Source organism: Lepidochelys olivacea (assembly GCF_965140295.1).
Source record: "Lepidochelys olivacea isolate rLepOli2 genome assembly, chromosome: 15".
Lineage (NCBI taxonomy): Eukaryota > Metazoa > Chordata > Testudines > Cheloniidae > Lepidochelys > Lepidochelys olivacea.
The window spans coordinates 13,368,234-13,387,513 of record NC_140425.1 but is presented as its reverse complement, the minus strand read 5'-3'; the positions used below and the strand labels follow the sequence as shown (position 1 = coordinate 13,387,513).

Below are 19,280 nucleotides of genomic sequence, written 5' to 3'. Positions count from 1 at the left end.
TGCTTTGGAAAGGCTGGTATAAAGGCATAGTCAGGAGGTTACAGTGGCTGGCATGGATTAAGAGCAGGCAGCACAGCTAGAGTTCAGGTGATTTCAAAACTGGCAAATGCTGTTTATTTTTAAAGGCTAGGCCGGACAGGAACTGCTGTCACCACCACCTGTTCCATGACCCGAGCTAAATGCAGTTCTGTTGCAGATTTGGGCATAGGTCAGGCCTCCAAGCCTAACTTTCTATATAGTCCTTGTCAAGTCAGTCTGCAGCTACCAGTTAGATGTCCCTGGTGATGCACTGCTGCAGTCCTGCAACAGCTGAGTGAGGGGCCCCATTCTGTGGCAGCCTCATGTTTTTGATAAGCTCCAAAAGCAGACAAACAGCCTGACATCCCTAGGATATATTTATTGCTTTTAATTTAGTCAAACATTGCAGTGTGCAATCACACTGAGTTAAGACTCCCCACCCACACATCACCCTCCCTTGAGTTTCCTCATCCTACTAAGTAGTAGGAAGAAAGTCCTGTAACAATCAGAATGCCTGAATCCCCCAGAGCCAACTGGCAACTCCTGCACCGGCTCACAGTACAGGACTTCTCTGTTTCTAAAACCACCACCACACAAAGTTAAACACAACCAACTTAAGACTGACATGAGGGCTGGTCCCATGTAATTTCTATGGTCAGGCTTTCACACATTCCCAACTCCTTAGGGAATAGAGGAACAAACATTCCTCACTATTAGATTATAGGGCTGCAAAGGAGAGCAGAGACTGAATCCAGTTTTATCAAGAGGGCATGGAACTCAAAGTGGACTCAGCAGCCAGCCTCTGACTGGCTAACACCAGCCACATATTACTGGGGAAGCTGTTTCCTTCCTCAAACATTTCCCTCTAATGCCCCAGTGAATATGCTGCCTCCTTCCCTCAGCACACATGGTGCGAAGAGAGGGATGACTGGAGAAGGACTCTGTTTGGAGAATGTGACCAAGTTCTATGGCAGGGGCTCCAGAACAGATAACTTGAGTGGCAAAGCCACTCATGGGACTCCCCTCCACTGCAGGTCTTGCTGGAGAAGGGCAGTAATAACTACTGAATTACAAATACTCCAACTAGTACACGCAGAGGATGGAACACATGAGACTCCAATTCACCAGCATCTGTCCTTGAGTAACGGTTTTAGTGTGCCCTCAAATTCCTTCCATTCCATCTGTCCATCTCAAACACACACTCACCTAGTCCAAGCCACATGCCTCAGCCTGGAGCTATTCAGCTCTCCACAAGGTATATTCTGCCACTGTTATGAGGCCGAATGCCCAGAAACGGGCACAAGCTCTTGGGGGACAAGTCTCCCATTTATACAGCACATCAGGATCAGAGTGCTGGTGTGTCCTCCTCCCTGATCTGAGGTTCCAGCCTGGGGGACTGGTTGTGTGGAGTCAGTAGCTGAAGGTGGTTGTAGAGAGAGTTAAAAGCATATCTGAGAGCCACTCAGTCTCCCCCTTCTTACCCTCTGGACTCAGATCACAGCCTCATTCACATCAAAAGGAGGAGCAAAGCCCAGTTTTCACTGGCTGTAGTGTTTCCGAACAGGGCCTGGGTGGGTGGAACTACACTAACCAGGACACATGCTACCCACAGACATGATACCACAACCATTTTGTTCAAGCTCGACTCAGTTCCTAGAGCTTCTCCCACCCTGACTAGGGAGCCAAGTTCCCAACCCCTAGACAGCTCAGGAACTCCCCCCTTCACATGTAGAAAAGCAATGGTGTCCCTGACTGAGCCCTTTGCCAGGTGCCTGGTTTTCCCAGTTCTAGTGTATTCCAGCTCTTCCAAGGAGAGTGCAGTCACTAAAAAGTCGGGGACAAGTGATTCCAGGAAAGCAGTTCATAACAAAGACTTCCTATAGTGATTCCCTTCCTGGCAGATAGGCCAGGACTATTTCACAGCTTACAGTCACATGTCAAGTTCTAAGGCACCACAGTGATATAAGGCCAGACAGGCCCTAGAGAATTGTGTTTTCCCCTTTGTGTTGAGCAGCTCTCTTTGGTGCAGCAGGCAGGAAACAGCCCTTTTCACTTGCAAAATACGTCATAAATCTACAGTGAACCCAGGAGATCAAACGGACATGGCGGTTTAAGTTTCATGTGGGAGGGAGAGGTGATGCGCCAACTATGCAGATGGTGCCCTTTGAATGCCCTGTAGGAGGCTGAAGTACATCTCCCCTCCACACCACTCCTAGGGGGTCCCATGAAAAGTAGCACGGATCACAGGATGGGCCGCCTAGGTTGTGCTTTCAGGTAGTTTGTCACGGCTCAGCCCATACTGCATGCTCACATTGTGGTCCAGCTCCTCCAGCTCGGAAGGGAGGGGGATGCCCAGTTCTCCCAGGTAGAGAGAGAGGGCTTCAAAGGAATCCTCCAGCTTTGAAAACGGGGGCCTAGAAAGAAGTGATAACACAAGTGAGTAGGGAGCAAATCTAGAGAGATGGGTCAGTAGGACAGCAGCGGACTAGCTCCTGGGACAGTGATGGGGAAAGGAAGAGAGCAGCAAAACACACTCCCCCCTGAAGTGAGGACGCAGCAACCGAACTGCCCTGGATATTAGCACATGCCTGCCATCCCCCTCTGACCCACTTTGCAGAGCAACACCTTCCCAGCGGGGGCAGGAGGAGAGGGCACTCTCCAGCCCCCGAGAGAAGCAAAGATACAAACTGGACACACAAGAGAACCAGAAATTAGACCCATGCCTCACACAGGGGCTTCACCAGCATTTCACTCCCCAATCAGCCTGAAACCTTACCTGCTCTCTGGTTCCAGCCTGCAGCAAATGGCAGCCAGAGGGAAGAAGGCTGGAGGGCAATCAGCAGGAACAAACTTCTCCCAGAACAGCTTTACATTGAGGCCAAAATCCAGTGTGCGAGGGAGGCAGTCAGGGTCAGCATACACCTGCCCGATAATCTAGAGGGGAAAGAACTGCTCAGGTACAGCGATTGTAGCACCAGGGACAGGATCTGAGGGCTAACAGGAGGGGGTTGCTCAGTCTCTAGAGCTAGGTTGAGCTCACTGGAAACATAATTAATGTCTGATTACAGGGCAGGGAGAGAAGAGCTAGAATTGTACCAGTCCCCATCTACAGAAGCCTTGATCCTCCTTCATGGAACAAGCCCAACACCATTTAATATAGGCAAACCTCACAGGCAGTACAGGGGCTGGCCCTAGAAGTCTCTCCTTGCTATAGCAGAGGAAATCCAAGCCCTAGGGTATTGCTGCAAGGGGTACAACACAACCTTAGCTTTTAATGCAGACTGTGCAGTGTCCTAGCCATTATCAGTCCATGCACTGAAGCAGGAAGCAATTCCTCTGCTCCCAGGGTATTAACACATTCTAGCATGCACACACCCCTCCATGATGTCATTATGCTATCAAAAAACCCCTCCCCCAACACAGCTCACATGCCAGGGAGCTGGGGGAGGGCAAGCAGGGATTTGCAGCGAGCTCTGAAGTACATTGCAGGAGCAACAGTGTCTTCAGTACTGAGGAGGGAGGGAAAGAAATAGTGCAAACACATTATTATGGGGACCCAATCGAAAACCTCAGAAGGGAAACCCAAGCAGAGGAAAGAAATGGGGGAGAAGACTGTAGAACACACAGGACACTACTTCGGTTCTCTCCCTCTAACTGAAGGGCTCCTTACACTGAAGACATTTTGCATTGAATTATAACAGTCATCCTGGATACAGAAGGCCACCAGTCAAAGCCTAGGAATGTAATTGCCTGACTGGTTCAGACCTGTGGTCAATCTGGTCTAGAATCCCATCTCTGACAGTGGCCAACAGCAGATAGTTCAGAGGAATGTGCAACAAACCCCAGAACAGGGAGATGTGTGATAATCTGCCCCCACAAAGGTCTCAGCCTAATCCCCAACACCTAGATTGATTTAAAACATGAGGTTTTATTTCTCTTCCAATACTCTGTTACAATACTTTATGCTAACCAGATGTTCTTGTTATCCATATAAATACAGTCCCTCTTTGAATACTGCCAAGTTGTTGACCACAACCACATCATCATGTGGCAAGTAGTTCCACAGTCTAACTATACATTGTGTAGAAAATTATTTGTATCACTTGAGTTTGTTACCTTTCAATTTCATTGAATGTTCCCGTGTGCATTTGTTTGTGTGTGCGTGTGTGTGTTATGAGATAGGAGGAAGAAAACCTCTCTATCATATATATTCTATCGTGTTTCCTCTTATGTGTCTCCTTTCTAAGGTAAACAAACTAGATCTTTTCAATCCCTCTCTATAAAAATTTCTAGGCCCCTATTCATTCTTCCTACTGTTCTCTGAACCCCATCTGCAATTTTGCACTAACCTTCAAGATGGGTTGCCAGCTGTGTTCCCTCTAAGCTGCGCAGTCGCACGGCCACCCAGAAGTGAATCAAGTGCTGTGCACTTGATTAGCAGAGCCATGCACAGGAGTGCTTGTTCAGGGGCCCTTCCCCCTGCTGCTCTGCAGCCTTGTTGCTCCTGCCCTCTCCCTTGGAGCCCCTGGCCAGCTGCTCCCAGGACCCTCCTGCTTGCTGTGCAAAGCAGAGGGGTTGGGGGTACATAGAGTGCTGATGTCAGGGTGTCCCCCTCCCCTGTACCCCATCTCTGCAGAGCAGGGACAGGTCTCAGGAACAGGAGAGCTCAGCTGCTGCGGTCTGAGCCTTCTGGTGAGTGCCTTAAAGAAACAGAGCGCAGTGTCTCAGACCTCCCCAGCAGCCAGCACACACGCACTGTCTCTGACACACACTTCCCAACACATACTTAGTTCTTGGTACTTCCTGCAATGCACATATATGTTCTCTGTAATTTTATTCTTTCCAAGTGCTGTTATTTTAGTTTGACTGGTCTGTGCATTTCATAAATTTTATTTCTCTCTCAGGCTTAAAATTAATTCTTTGAGGAGTGGGTTTTAAAATTCCTAACCTGCCCTGGCTGGAGTAATTATCCCTATGGTAACTTTTAACAAATATAAACACACACACACCCCACATCTAGGTTTTTGTTCCTACTGGTGATGCACACCTCACTATTGGTGCGCATAACAAAATTCATTCCACACATGGACGGAAAAAATGAGAGGGAACACTGGTTACCAGTGCAGAACTCTGGGTGAGGCTGCACCATTCATGCATAGGACATTTTTTCCATATTCGCCACCCAAGCATTAAGAGGAAAACTCCAATTCTGGTCTCCCTGCCAGCCCTGATTGCTTTCACTTCTATACACGCTGGGTACTTTAAAAGGCTGCACTTTCCTTTTGGAACAGTCTGGTGATGCAAGGGAAGGAGGTGGGGAGACGTTTTAGGCACACAGGATATTGGTTCTATGATCTGCATCAGACATTCATATCATGGAGAAAAGAGATGGCCTATTCTCTACACACAGCAGGAGTGGGGCAGAGAAGTCTGGCTGTGCAGCCAGACCAGACAGATTCCTTCCAGAAATGGGATCTGCGAAGTAAGCCCCACTTTTCACCTTCAGACAGATTTTGACCACCTTGCTAATGTCCAATCCCACTCTTACAAAAGGCCCTGAATTATTATGGCTAGTTACAAGCTGGAGACCCAGGGTTCAGGAGGAGGGAGAAGGAATCTCAACTCTAAGCTCCCATGTTGCTGGAAGATGTCACCTAAATTCCAAGATTTTTGCACTAGAGCCAGATTGTCTCCTTCCCAGCACCGGCTCTAAGTTTAAGGAGGGAACTGCATCAACAGAGCAATAAGTGCCTTCTTCCCTCCCACCTCCTCACTTGTGGGCGTGAGATGGGCATGCAAAGTGTAACTCCCCAGACTCTAGTCCTAGCCACAGTACATCTGAGTCAGGAACCCCAGACTCAGCTGCACAGAGCTGCCTTCTGTTTTGTATGGAGAGGAAGAGGTAGGACCCTGGTGATGTTTAACAGGCCTCTTGCTCAGACCCCCTGGACACCCTAGTGCAGCCTGGACTTACCTCACAGAGAACTATCCCAAACGAGAAGATGTCCACAGTCTCATCGTAACTCTGCCCTGCAGGAAATACAAGACAGGCGACTTTGTGAGCTGGGGGGTTCCTAGCACAGTCAGGCCGAATAGCATCCCATGATGCAGCAGCCTCTATGCCAGCACCAGGAAGGAGTGCAGAGTCCCAATCCAGGCCCAGGCAGCCTAGCGGGCCAGCGAGTGCTCCGAAGTGGAGTCAAGCAAAGCCGTGCTCAGCCAAGTAAAATGTGACTTTTTTCTCAGCGGCATCCTGGTAAGGGTGGGGGAAGAGGTTTCCCTGCCTGCACAGATGCACCCAGGACCATTTTACAAGGCTAGATTGGTTCCCCAGGCAGAGCTGGGGTTAGTCACTGATGTGGGGGAGCACGAGGGTTTCTAGCATGGCAAAGTAGCAATTCATGTACATCTAGAGCAGCTGAATCTAGTTTCAGAGCCTGGTGGCTGCTCCCCTGTGCTTATTTTGCAAGGAAATGAGTGAATAAAAAACAATTATGTCTTATGTTCAATGCCCTCCTTAGCTGTTCTTTATCATGCAGGTACAGGCTGAAGTAGCCAACAGCCCTCCCGCATTCCATGTTTCTGAAGGGATGCTCTGAGGGCAGAGCTCTCTGGTTTTGGCACCGCCAGCCTTTGTTGAGCATTTCTGATTAACTGTTGTGGTGCTGGCTTAAAGTAGCAGTGAATAAATTCACTTGCTGGCTCCAAACTTACTGGATGCAGCCTGGAAAGGTCAGGTGTATTCCCCACTGCAGGAATGGAAGCATGTTACTGCAAGAGTGAGGCACGAGCAGGATTCCAGGCAGCAGAATAAAGCAGTAAAGGTTCCATGGCAACTTTTGACAGACCACCACAAGGAAGTTTGTGCACCAACCATATTCCTGCCAGAGCCTGGGAAATGGGGACAGTATCTTAGCTGGATGACAGACACCATCCAACAACAGGTTGTTGGCTTCAGTTATCACAGGAGCCTCCACCATAACTGGCATTATCCACAGACTGCAGAGAAGGGAATGGGCCATGGAGCCGAAGGACTGCTTAGACAGAGGTTAGTTCAGAGAGAACAAGCAGCACAGTGGAGAGGCAGGGGTGGAAACTGCCACTGCTGTAGTCAGTCTGTGGCTAGCCAAAAAATGTTCATCATTAAGATCAGCTCTCTTTCACTGCCATTACGCATACAAACAATTCGTTTCCATAAGGCCTATAATACAGCCCCAGTTTCAAGGGCAGAAAAGGGAGCTCAAGGGAAGAGAGAGGGTTCTATTGCAGAGTCCTAAACGGGGCCCCAGGGTTCAAGTGACTGCTGATGTCTAAACAGAGACCCTTTACCATTCACACAGATGGTCCTTTCAATGCATTTCTATGGTACGCTAAGCCAGTGCTGGCCGCAGAGGAAGCTGGATGCCCAGTTTCTGCTGCAGTGACTGCAGACTTAATAAATTAAGTACTAATGATCTCAGACAGCAGAGAGCTGAGACAGGGAAAGCAGGCCTCTGCGAGCAGACAGGATCCACATGGCTGGTCTGGCCAGGTAGAGATAGAGGCCTCCCTCCACAGCCAGGAATGGAACTGTGGCAGAGCCAAGCGAGGGTTGCATCTGGGAAGAGCTCTGGTACCCCAGGATAGGACATCAGAGCAGACTCTTTTTTAATATGCTACCTTGGGGACACAGCTGGCAGTTCTCTTGGCAAGTGCCAGGCACGTTATACATTAGCGTTCCTGCATCACTACTCTAAATGCCTTGGAAAAGCAGGATAACACATTGCCAGGCTCCGAAGGGCTCGACAGCTCAGAGGAAGAAGAGAGCAGCATTGAAAGTGGTAGCAGACAGCAGCCAGGATAGGGGAGAGGATTGGGAGGGTAGAGGCCATAAAACCAGAGTCTTCCCTTTCCCAAGAGATTTCTAAGAACAGCCTGATGTTGAAGTCAGCTGGACACTACTTTATAGTGCGACCATGACCCTGTTTGCTCTTTCTGGAGGATTTAGTGGCAGTTCTAGTTGTTCACGTGTTTGCCTTGCAGCCATGCCCTGGCCACAAGGAGGCCCAATTCACCAGAAGTAGCTGAGTTTGCATTCTCCCCTCACTCAGGTCCCACACAGGCAGCAGATCCAATTGGGGACACGGGTTTGCCCTTAACCCAGTGCCAGGGAAGATCTGCCCCTCAAGACATATAGCCACTGCCCTCCTCACTGAGTGTGGGGGGACCCACGCAACAGCTGGGATTCCCCTCTAGTCTGTCCAACACTCAACATTACAGGTTTGCCCCACAGTCCTATTGTACTTCATTTCTATGAAGCACAGCCAATTCACTGCATCCCTAAGGATGTTAGAGACACAAGACTGAAGTGAATTTCAAAGCCAGTCGTATTGTTTCAAGCCTCTTGTTCTGTTGCCTCTAATATCTGGATAGCAGCAGGTATAGGCCCATTACCCCTCCCAAAGAGTCATGACAACTCCCGGGAATGGGCTCCCCATTTCTTGCTGCTTACATTACTGGCAGCAGGGAAGTTTAGCAGGGCTGACATGCAAGGGAAAGCATGTTCACCAGATGTGTTGACAAGAAAGAAACTCATGTATTAGAAGGTCTAAAGCCCAAGACAGCTAATAGATTTGATTGCTGCCAATGGCGGGAGTTTCCAGTAATCCTGTCATCCCTACACCCGTGCCTGGAGGTGGCTCCTCACCTGCCACAGTATGAGCATCTTACCATTTAACATCTCCGGCGCCATCCAGTACGGGTTCCCGACCACAGTATAGCGCTTCTTCCTATCGCTCTTGCGTAGGGTTCGCTTCTTGACAGATGGTTTTTCCAGGGTGGGCTTCTTTCTCTCTTCCATAATCAGCCGTGACAGTCCAAAATCAGCAACCACCACAGTGTTATCCTAGCCAAGGGATTTAATCACAAACAACTGATTCCCCCTCAGCTCCTCCCAGAAGTAACTCATTAGCACAGAGTGATTATATTTCCTGTCACTTATAAACTGCACATTAAATGTAATAATAGCCGCAGCTTTGCAGGCGGACAATAAGGAAGCCTCCTGCAGCTAGCTGGAAGAATGCAGTGAACATTGGAGCCCAGTAATCTCCTAGGGAGTAGGGGAAGAGGTAGAGGGAGACCAGATCAGAGAGGGTGAGTAAGGAGAGAAGACAGCCCATGAGTCCTCATGCAGGGAAGGAGGAGTTTTAACTCCATTAACTTGCTTACATTTGCTATAATGCATTTGGCTCTCTCTATCCAGCTTATCTAATTGTACCCAGAAATCTTTCCTAGCAAACTCTCTGCTCAGATTTGACCTTGGGGTTTGCCACGCAGAGGTAGATCCAATATTCAGACTAAGGGGACACTGAGAGCCAGGGCTGGGGGAATGAAGTCCTTAGCTGAGATCTCACAGCATGTTAAAATATGGAGACACCCCCCAGGATTCTTGGGCAATGAGTGAGACAAAATGAACGACCAGAGTAGAAACAAAAGGGATGGTGGGTGCAATTGATGGACAAAGGTTAGGAGAGCCAAGTATATAGCTCCACAAAGCAACAACTAGTGGGGAAGAGGCTACAACAGAGTATAAAGGGTTTAAAAATGGGAGAGGACTTAAGGGTGGGACCAGGATTAATGGGGTGAAAGTAAAAGATTAGGTTGTTGAACTGTCATTTATTGGGACATTGAAATGAAAACTGGGATACACACTAGGTTTACAAGAAGGAATCGTCTTCATGCTGCCAGGGACAGTAACCAGAAGGCCTAGCTTGTCCATGGAAGTTAACATTACATGTAGAAGAGCAGAGAGAGGAGAGGTGAAAAGACAAAGGAAGGACCATGTTCCAGAGCTCACCAGTTTGATCAGACAGTTATGTGAATTCAGGTCTCTGTGGATGATACACATAGAGTGCAAATAGGCCTGAAAAGGAGGGACAGAAAACAGCGTTAGAGCAAGTCTCGTGAATACATCCTTTGGAGTTAACCCCTTCAAAACATTGGTATAAGCGCTCAGTATTTCCCTAGCTACCACACAGCTTCTGCAGGCCATTATAACACATACTATTACATCAGCCCTCCATGCTTCAACCCAGAATCCTGAAGAAGCAGTCTCAACAGAAGATTGACTCACCATTCCTGAAGCAACTCCTTTGGCAAAGCTGACCTTCTGCTGCCAAGGAAAAGGGTCCTGCAAAACAATGACAACTCCTGAGTGATCAGGTCTCATCTCACTAGCTGGCCACCTCCTGCTAGATTGAGAAAGATGATACAGTCCTGGAGAGCAGAATGATCTATTCACAGGCCAGCTACAGCATGGGCACAAGCAGGGGAAGCTTCCCTTCACCTGGAGGAATCAGCTTCAAAGGAGAGAAGACAATCCAGCTAATTGGGCTCTTTGTGGACACTCAGAAGCAGAAAGACAGTGTTGTGTGGCCAGGGCACCTATTTCACACTGGCCAGAGAGCCATCAGGAAGCCTATATATGCTCCAGGAGGCATTTACTCACTGCATTGCGGAGGAAGTCCTTTAGAGTCCCCCCTTCAATGTATTCTGTGAGAAGGTTCAGCTTCTTGTCCTTGTACAGTACACCAATGAACTTCAGCACATTGGGGTGATCCAAACTGCGCATCACTTTCACCTGCGGAGGCAGAAACATCCCCCCGAGCCCCCATGAAAGATTGGTACAGGCCTTCCTGAAATTCTCAGCAGCTTTACTTACTGGTCCCTGCACTGGGAGAGAAGGGGCACATACCTCCTGTGGAGCCCCACTGCAGCAACCAAAGGTATCAGAGGAAAGTCCATTCAAAACCCAACTTTAAGGCAATTCAATGATCATTGTTGCCCCTTTGTGTCCATTATCACTTGATTCTTGAAAGTGAGTGATCAGGCTGGAGAGCTCCTAGGCTCGTTATGGTTTAGTGGACAAGACTTCCACACTGCAGCGAGTGTGCTCTATGACAGTTAGGGCCTCAAAAGAAGCATTTGGGATTAGGAAGAGAAGCATTAGGAAGTTACTTTTCAGATAAGCCTGACTTTGGGGAACAAGGACGGCAGCCATTCAAATTGGTTGATTTAATAATCCTCTTCTCTGGTGTAACTAAGTGGAACATCTTTCAGATCTTAGTCATTGAGTCAGCTGTTTCCTATTGATGTTTTATGCTGGAAAGCTCGCTGTACAGAATGCATCCTACAACGTTTTACACTTACATTCACTAAGCACAATTCAACCAAATAGCCTCTTAGGCTTAGAGTGCCTCTTAGACTTCCTATTCATTAATTTTCAATAAGAAGTCATTTTTGTTTTCTGAATCAGTCAGTCATGTCTAATTGTGACATACATTTTCAACCAGGTCCGTTCTTCCTCAACATGCTGCTTCCCTGCTAAGATCACTGGTATGCATTACTACCAAGGGGCAGGGAGGAGCTCTAACCCCCACACAACTGGCCTGGCCTTACTTGAGATCTTGCTCCTACCTCTGTCAAGAAAGTCTTCTGGGTTTCCTCATCGCAGCGAATCAGCTCCTTCATTACCATCACCTTCCCTGTTGCTTTGTGCGTTACCTGTTGGAAATGGACACTGTCCAGCAGGAAGGAAAGCCCTATGAAACCTATAGATGCTTTAGAGCAGGGTTTCCCAAACTGTGGGTCACATCTCCCTCCACACCTGAGCAGGGAGAAGAGAGGAAATTCAGATGGACCAGGTCCAGGGAGTTGCAGGAAACTGCCACCAAAATCCACCCCCCCCCAACAAGATTCTGTAAGTTGAAAGTGAGAAAATAGACACACAAAGGCCCATTGTAGTGTGGCCCTTTGAGTCCACAATACTGTTGTATCCCAAGAACCCCAGTTAGTGGTCCAATTTTAATCAGTGCAGGATCTGAATGTGTGCTGCAGGCTGCTAGAGCCTCTGCTAACAGTATTAACCCTGCACCTGCGTGTGCCTGGAACTACCTTAAACCATACAAGCACCACTGAACAAACATGAAAAGCAGGTCCCCAGGCACAGACCTTAACCAACCACTTCAGCTTGTATTCGTGAAATTACTGAGAATGATTCCCTTTTTCATGGATCAAGAACAACTACTAAGCAATTCACACCAAGTCAACAGATATCCCTGCTGTCACGTAGCTTCCAGCAAGTGCTAGGTTTCTGATGGGCTTATTGAAAACTTGTTCTTTTGCAATGCTGTGTGGAGATGCACAACTGGAGACTGTCTAGTTGTGACAGCAAGCAGTCAAGGTTCCACATTTGGTGTGAACAGTGCACTGCAATCTCCAAGGATGGCACCAAGGTGATGACATGTGAGACAGTACCTAAAGCCTCATGGCTTCATTGTGTCTCAGTCCACCATGCTCTTAAATGCCTGAAAACCTGTGCCAGGTCCTTCATGAAAGTTGTTAAAGTCTTACCCAAAGATTCCTGACTTTTTTCACATTGCTCTGTGAGGATCTGGGTGCCTTTTAACCAGCAACTCCTTTCACACCGAAATCAACCTGACTGGATTTAGAGCACGACTGCAGGTTTTCTGGAAGAACTTCTCCCGCTGCTGACTCCTTCAGTAATTCAGCTTGGGTGGCAGAGTCTACTTCGCTTACATTTCTGGGCACCTAATCTCCTCTTCTCTCAAAAGAGATGATAAATGTTCGGTCCATACAGAACAGGGTAGAAGCTTTCAACAGAACATTTGGAAATTGGTCTTAATCTCAGAGAGGAAACCAGAATAGCTTTCCTGTTTCAGACTTTGTGGGAACTGAAGAACCCACCAGAAACTCTCAGGCCCTCAACTCAGCATTGAGGAACATGAGATCCAGCTGCAGGACTATTCTCCTGGTGACCCAAAGAGAAAAGCAGTGGAACGACCAACCCCCATCATGCAAGAAACAGTGATTCAGTCAGCAGTGCTGACTTGGCTATTAAAGACAAGCCTCTGTTGGGAGACCCTGGCAACTTACATTAGCCAGGAGCTCAGGTTTTTGTTTTTGTTTTGTTTTTGTTTTTTTCTTCTTTGGGGGGTGGGGGGGCTTGAAGGAGTAATTCTGCAGTAGTGGCAGAAGCCATGGAAGTTCTCATAGATAAGAGAATGAAATGCAGAGTCCAGCTTCTCTTCAATTACAATTATAAACGAAGCATCACAACTGACTGCTGATCAAAAGTAACTAACTCCCCAGCTGAAATGCACATAGCACATCAGTAAAAACAGGCTCAGTCTCACAGTGATGGGGTCCTTTTTGCACCTCTGTTTTGTGAAGCTTACTAAATAATTTCTGGTATGTTGTGGCTACAAAGCTTTACCTGCTCATGTTTAGAGTTCAAGGTCTTGGGAGACAAGTGTTGTAAAGAACATTAGGCTGGAAAGGGGCCACGAGCTCTGAGAACCTGGGAAACCGCTCTAATGGAAAGACCAGTTGTGATAAATGAAGGTGGGGGGGAGAAAGAAAGAGGAGAGAAGGGGTAGCTCCCTTGTATTCAGCCTTGACACCAGTGCACACTAATGCTGCATAGATTCAAAGGTGAGCAGTAGAATTCAGTGCTACTCTGATCTAGGTGGAGTGTGAAAGCCTGGAGACTCTGCCGTGGATAACAGGACCAGGCAGCAATACAGCATCCCTTCTCTTGCTCCTATACAAAGTAACACATCCAAACATTAGCAGAGTGCTGAGGAGCAGTATGCCATCACCTTCCGCAAAGAGGTTTAAGTGTCTAAAGCACAGTGACAAAGGCAAGGGAAGTGAAGGGAAGTAATGAAGACATAAATGGACTCTTTAGGCTGGTATCAAACAAACTTAACAAGAACAGTAACGTTATGGAACTCACTGAGGAGATTTTATCTCCCAGTGCATGCACCAGCACGAGAGGAAATGCCTCTGTGCTGTTAACCCCATGGGGATGCAGATGGCAAGACATGCTGTAGAGGAAAAGGTTTGCTTACTTGGACATGCTATTTGTCTATGAGCAGAGAAAAGAAATATGCCAATTAGTATAGTACCATATCAAAGATTGAACACTTAGTGCTATGAATCCCAGAGCACACTGGCATATTCCCAAGGCAGCACAGGAGGAGGATTGATACAACAGTGGTTAAGGAGAAACTGATTCCCACAGCATAGTAGGATAGAGATTAGGGTACTGAAGAGGTCACACTGGCCCTTGGAAGGTAGATAGCGTTCAGGAAACTGACTCAAGGGTCAGCTACAGTAATACCAGAAACCCGAGCAGACTGCAGAAACTCCAGTTACAGGGGTCGGGAGGAAATCTGTTGCTGCAGAATGCCAGGGAAGGTGCTCCTGAAGGGTCCACGCTCCATGGCGAAGATCAGACAGTTAATACAGGGAAGTGGAGAGTAGAGTTACTATTGCAAGAGCTTTTTGTTCTCAAAGGGACTTGTGCACAGATGTGGTCAATCCTCAGGGGAGTAGAGTTAGACTGTTAAACAGTTTACCACAGTAACGGTCACTGGACCCCTTGTAAGTCCCAGTCTGTCTAGCACAGACTCTTGCACCGAGGGAACTCCACAATATTGAATTGGGAGATTGAGTGAGCACCTTCAGGAAGACATAATTAACGTAACAGTGAGTCTTCCTCTTGCCCCCTTGACTGAGGTGTGACCCATTCACTCTGCAGCTCTGGTTATACACAAACACCTCAGCACACTAGATGCTTGTTAGACTGGCTGCAATTTAAACAGGACAGTCAAACTCTCCAGCAGAATGTAAGCCATCTCTCCAGGATACCAGCTACACTCAAGCTGAGTGAGTACAAGAGAAGAGAGAACTGTGAATATGGTGAAACAGCCAATCAAGCCCCCAGACCAAGCATGCTACTGGGAAGGAAATAAAAGTCACTCAAGATTTTGTTGTGACATTTGAAAGTTTCTGTAAGAGGCATATCCTCTCAGTTGGGAATTTGGCAGTAAGTTCATGGGTCATGGTTTTGCCCACTCACCTTGATAACTTGTCCAAAGAACCCTTTCCCCAGTACTTCGCCATGTGTCAGATCACAGGGCCGGAAGATCTGCTGGGAATAGCTGGAGGAGGAGTGCAGAGATTCAGAGCGACTGATGTCACGGCTCAAAATGAGAGGTTCCTTTGGGGAGCTGGGTCCAGGAGACTTGGAAATACTGTTACTTCGCCTGGAGAGTGAAACCAACAGGAGGATTAGGTCAGCTGCAAGGAAGGTATTACCCTAAATGAGTGCATGCTAGTAACCATCCAGCTCACTAGCTTCCCGCAATTCTGCGGATGTGGAAGGTGCTGCAGCATGTACCTAAATTCCTGAGTGAGCCAACAGTAATGTCAACGCTGGCCAGCCTCCACATCTCTATCCATTTGCATTCCGACTTCCACCTTACAAGGAACAACTCCTGATCGTTCTGAGCAAGGGATTCAGGTGTCAGGGAAGTGACTCTGGATGATCTGCAATTTTTGTAAGATGAAGGAAGTCGGTGGGGGACAGAGGACCCCAGTATGGGGAGGGCAGGTTTTCTAACATTGAAGACCCAAGCCTCACTTAGCATGGGCCAGTCCCTGAGGGGTAAGCTCTCATCACAGCCATCTGAGCCTGGCAAAATCTGACTTTTCAATTTTTTATTTCAAGTGGTTAGCAGATTTAGAGCCCATAATTCAGCCTTTATTTAACAGTCTAAACACTGTTAAACAAGCCAGCCTGAAGGGGAGTCCATAGAGAATGACTGAAGGGATCTGCAGCTTCATCTCCTGGGCAATGCTTCATTGCAGGCTTGGCCATGACTCAGCCATTTGCAATTGCAAGACTGAGCATTGTACAGCCCAGGCTCCAGGGTGTGCTAAAACACACATAGCTAGAGGAGAGGCGACAGTCAGTGGTGGTATTCTCAGAGTCTAGAAAAAACAGTTTCTCAGAAGATTGGCAACTGCTGCTCTAGACGCACTAGCTGCAGTGCAGTTTTCCTAGGGTTTGGTACCTGAGGGAGTGCCTGTGCAGTGTTCTTTCCAGATTCCCCGTAATGTCCAATGGGGAAATGGAGCGCGAGGTGGTGGTGGTTTTTATGTGGGTTGGGAGCCTAGGGTCCAGACGCAGTCTGTCTAGTCGCTGAGAGACAGGGTCATGTTCTATGAGCAGCTGAAGTGTCTGGCTTGTCCTGCGAATCAGGTCCTCCACCTGAACACAAATCCAAGAGCAGGGTAAGAGCCTTTGAAGGGGACTGTTGTAGAAACATGAAGCCACCTGGATGTCCTTCAGTAGACCACTAGAATCTACAGTGCCTCAACCAGGTCACTGTGGCTGTGTTTTAGTTACACACAATTTAAGTGTCCACCAGACCAGTCAGTCTAGCAGCATGTAGATCTTCATTCTAGCTAGTGCCTCTTCCGCTCTGATCAGCTACAGGAGACCCAACTCACTATTTTTCTGGAATGAGGCCACATGTTACACTGAAGAAAGCAAGTCCAAGAATATGGAGATCATGCCTAACGCTGATCAATACACTTTTATAAGGGAAATGTAAAGCTATCCAGGTGTCTAAACCCAGATCTAATTATTCTGCTTTAGAAGAGAAGGCTCAAGGTATTAGCCAACATCAACAGCAGACAAAAAGTATTTGTCTAGCGACCAAAAGGGTAGCCTAATATCATGCACTGAGTGCTCAAGCATGACCTTGAAAGTGATTAGCTGTATAAAGCATTTAATATAGTAAATGAAGACAGAAAACTGGTCGCTTGCTACACCATACACAGCTTCCAGATACACTCTCAATTGACAATGCCTGGCAGCTGTCCTCTCTCAAAACAGGTCTGGCTGATGATACATGTACACTGCCTTCAACTCAGTCACTTGGTCAAACTCTTTCCCTTTGAGACAACCTGCACTCCAGGCTTCCTTAACCACTTACTAATTGTTGAGGTTCACCTCCTCTATTCTAAACTGCTTCTTAACTGCCCTCTCCCAGCTGCCACCTTCCCCTCCCCAATGGAGCTTAGATGCTGACTCCAAACTAAGAGGCCGCAAAAGCTTACTCTTGCATTCAGAGCCAATGGATTGTTCTGTAGTACAAATCAATGACAGCATTACAGCCCCACGCAGTAGGCACTGCTATGGGGGGAATATTGTAAAAAAAGTCCCAAGGTAGAAGGGGTGGGGGGGAGCGGGGTATCAGTCTGGAGTATAGACTTTAGGATTACTCAAGATAAAACTAAACCTACTTCCTCCACTCGTAATGTGCGAATAGGGACTCCATTGATTTCCAGGATCCGGTCTCCAGAGTGGATGGCATTTTGGACATCGGGGCTAATATGTCTTCTGTTGACTCTAAATCAAAGTCAAAGGAAAGAGTCATGCTGGAGAATCTGCCTAAACACAGATTACCAGAAGTTCAATGGATCTCTACTTCCCAGCAAGTGTTCTTCCCTTTTAGGATCCAGAAATAAGTGAAGTGTTCTCAGGTCTGCTAATGTGAGATAACACTAAGCTGTGACAGTAAGCATTCTCTGAGGTGCCCAGACCTCAGCAAGCTTGGCGAATAAAGGACCTTCTCGTATACCCACAGGAAAGGGAAACAAACAGTAGCTAAGCCATAGAGAAAGGTAACTAGCTTCTTTATTTGTTACTGCTATAATCCTGTAATTTTTTTCTGGACCGGGGAGAATCCCACAGTTTCAGTTAGCCATAACAATGTGGGAGAACAAAAAAGACTGCCCCACCAAGAAACACTCATGGTTTCATTTGCATCTCATTCCTACCACATGGTCACTGAATGAGAAATTCTATTTCAGCAACTGGAGAGATTCTCATAGAAATAAAAGTTAGTCAGAAGCTCCCACTTTCCTTTGCCCAGATACCTCTGCACAATTACAACTAATGTAGCTATTACGGCCTCTTCGTACTCACTCTTTCACCTGGACACTGGTGGCATAGCTGGAGCAGCCACTTTCGACAGCCACAGAGAACCCTCTCTTGCCATCAGTGGCTGCAGGCATAGAGATGAGGGTCAGTGTATATGGTAGCTGTTCACGCAGAGATTCCGTGGAGAGAGTTTCTATCATTGGTGTCAGCACAATCTGGTTATGGCATTTTCCACTACAGAAAGAACAGAGGAGAGTCACTGGCCATTTCCCATCCCTTCTTGCCAACCTACGTAGCCGGATCCTGCTGCCCCAAAAGGTTGGAACAATGTGATTGTTCTTATCAGCTATCAAGGCTTCAAGCAGTGCTCCCCTACCCCTAGAAATGTACTTGATCATTCCATTCTGGTGTTTACAGATTCATAGATTCCATGGCCAGAAGGGACCACTGCGTTCATCTAGCCTGATCATCTAGTTCATCCCCTGTATAAGCAAGAGGATAGAACTTCCCCAAAATAATTCCTAGAACACAAGGTTTAGAAAAACATCCTCTCGATTTAAAAATAGTCAGGAATGAAGAATCCACCACTACTGTTGGTAAATTGTTCCAATGGTTAATTACTCTCACCATTTACACCTTATTTCTAGTCTGAATTTGTCTAGCTTCAGCTTCCAGCCATTGGACCACATTGTACCTTTCTCTGTTCGATTAAAGAGTCCATTATTCAATGTGATCCATATGCAGATACTTCTAGACTAATCTAGTCACACTTTAACCGTTTCTCTATTAAGATAAAGAGATTAGATCCTTGAATCCATCACCATAAGGCATGTTTTATGATCCTTTAATCATTCTTATGATTGAGAACCCTCTGAAGCCTCTCCAATTTTTCAACATCCATCTGTGTTTAAACCACACTGACCCACTAGACAGAATGGGGAAGTGATTTGCACGTACAGCAGGCAATGGAGCGCACAGTACCACAGGATCATTTTAACAGGACAGCAATGGAGTGTCATGTGCCCGATCTTACCAGTAGAGTGTGGAGTGTTGTACTAGTGCATACGTGTCTCCATCTTCAATGATTACTTTGCAACTCATACAAGCAAAGCATTCAGGATGGTACTTGTATTCTCCAGCCACCTACACAGACAAGCAGAGGAAGTTCTGATCAAGGAGAGGACACTGTTAAATCGGGGCTTGGGAAGCAATAACTGCACCTACTAACAGAAGTCTACATGGACTCCAAGACTAAGCAGCGTTCATTCTTAAATACCGGACAGAGCAATGCAAATCCACCCTGCCTTTGCTAAATCCCCTCCCTCAGTGCCTTGGTTACAGTACACTGCTCTTAAATTTTATTAGCCTGGAGCAAAGTAGGTATTTGAGTGAATATTAGACTTCCCACTAGTTACGATACAGGCGAGAGTAGATATTAAGCCTTAATTGATAAATCTGAGAGATG

The 19,280-nt window shown here is 47.2% G+C and overlaps 1 protein-coding gene across 6 annotated transcripts in view; it reads right to left on the bottom strand.

Moving 5' to 3' along the window:
• Positions 1-82: 82 nt before the first annotated feature.
• LIMK2 (LIM domain kinase 2) overlaps positions 83-19,280 on the bottom strand; it is a 45,613-nt gene continuing 26,415 nt past the window's right edge. For all 6 annotated transcript variants that reach the window (XM_084648733.1, XM_084648736.1, XM_084648738.1 and 3 more), the window contains 13 exons: positions 18,849-18,958; positions 17,861-18,049; positions 17,176-17,281; positions 15,939-16,135; positions 14,942-15,128; positions 11,473-11,559; positions 10,505-10,636; positions 10,130-10,186; positions 9,854-9,919; positions 8,728-8,902; positions 5,993-6,048; positions 2,795-2,952; positions 83-2,432 (listed from right to left, as the gene is read on the bottom strand). In XM_084648733.1, the coding sequence (XP_084504859.1) occupies positions 2,276-2,432; positions 2,795-2,952; positions 5,993-6,048; positions 8,728-8,902; positions 9,854-9,919; positions 10,130-10,186; positions 10,505-10,636; positions 11,473-11,559; positions 14,942-15,128; positions 15,939-16,135; positions 17,176-17,281; positions 17,861-18,049; positions 18,849-18,958 (1,677 nt within the window). In that variant the 3' untranslated portion in view covers positions 83-2,275. The remainder of the gene's footprint in view (positions 2,433-2,794; positions 2,953-5,992; positions 6,049-8,727; positions 8,903-9,853; positions 9,920-10,129; positions 10,187-10,504; positions 10,637-11,472; positions 11,560-14,941; positions 15,129-15,938; positions 16,136-17,175; positions 17,282-17,860; positions 18,050-18,848; positions 18,959-19,280) is intronic.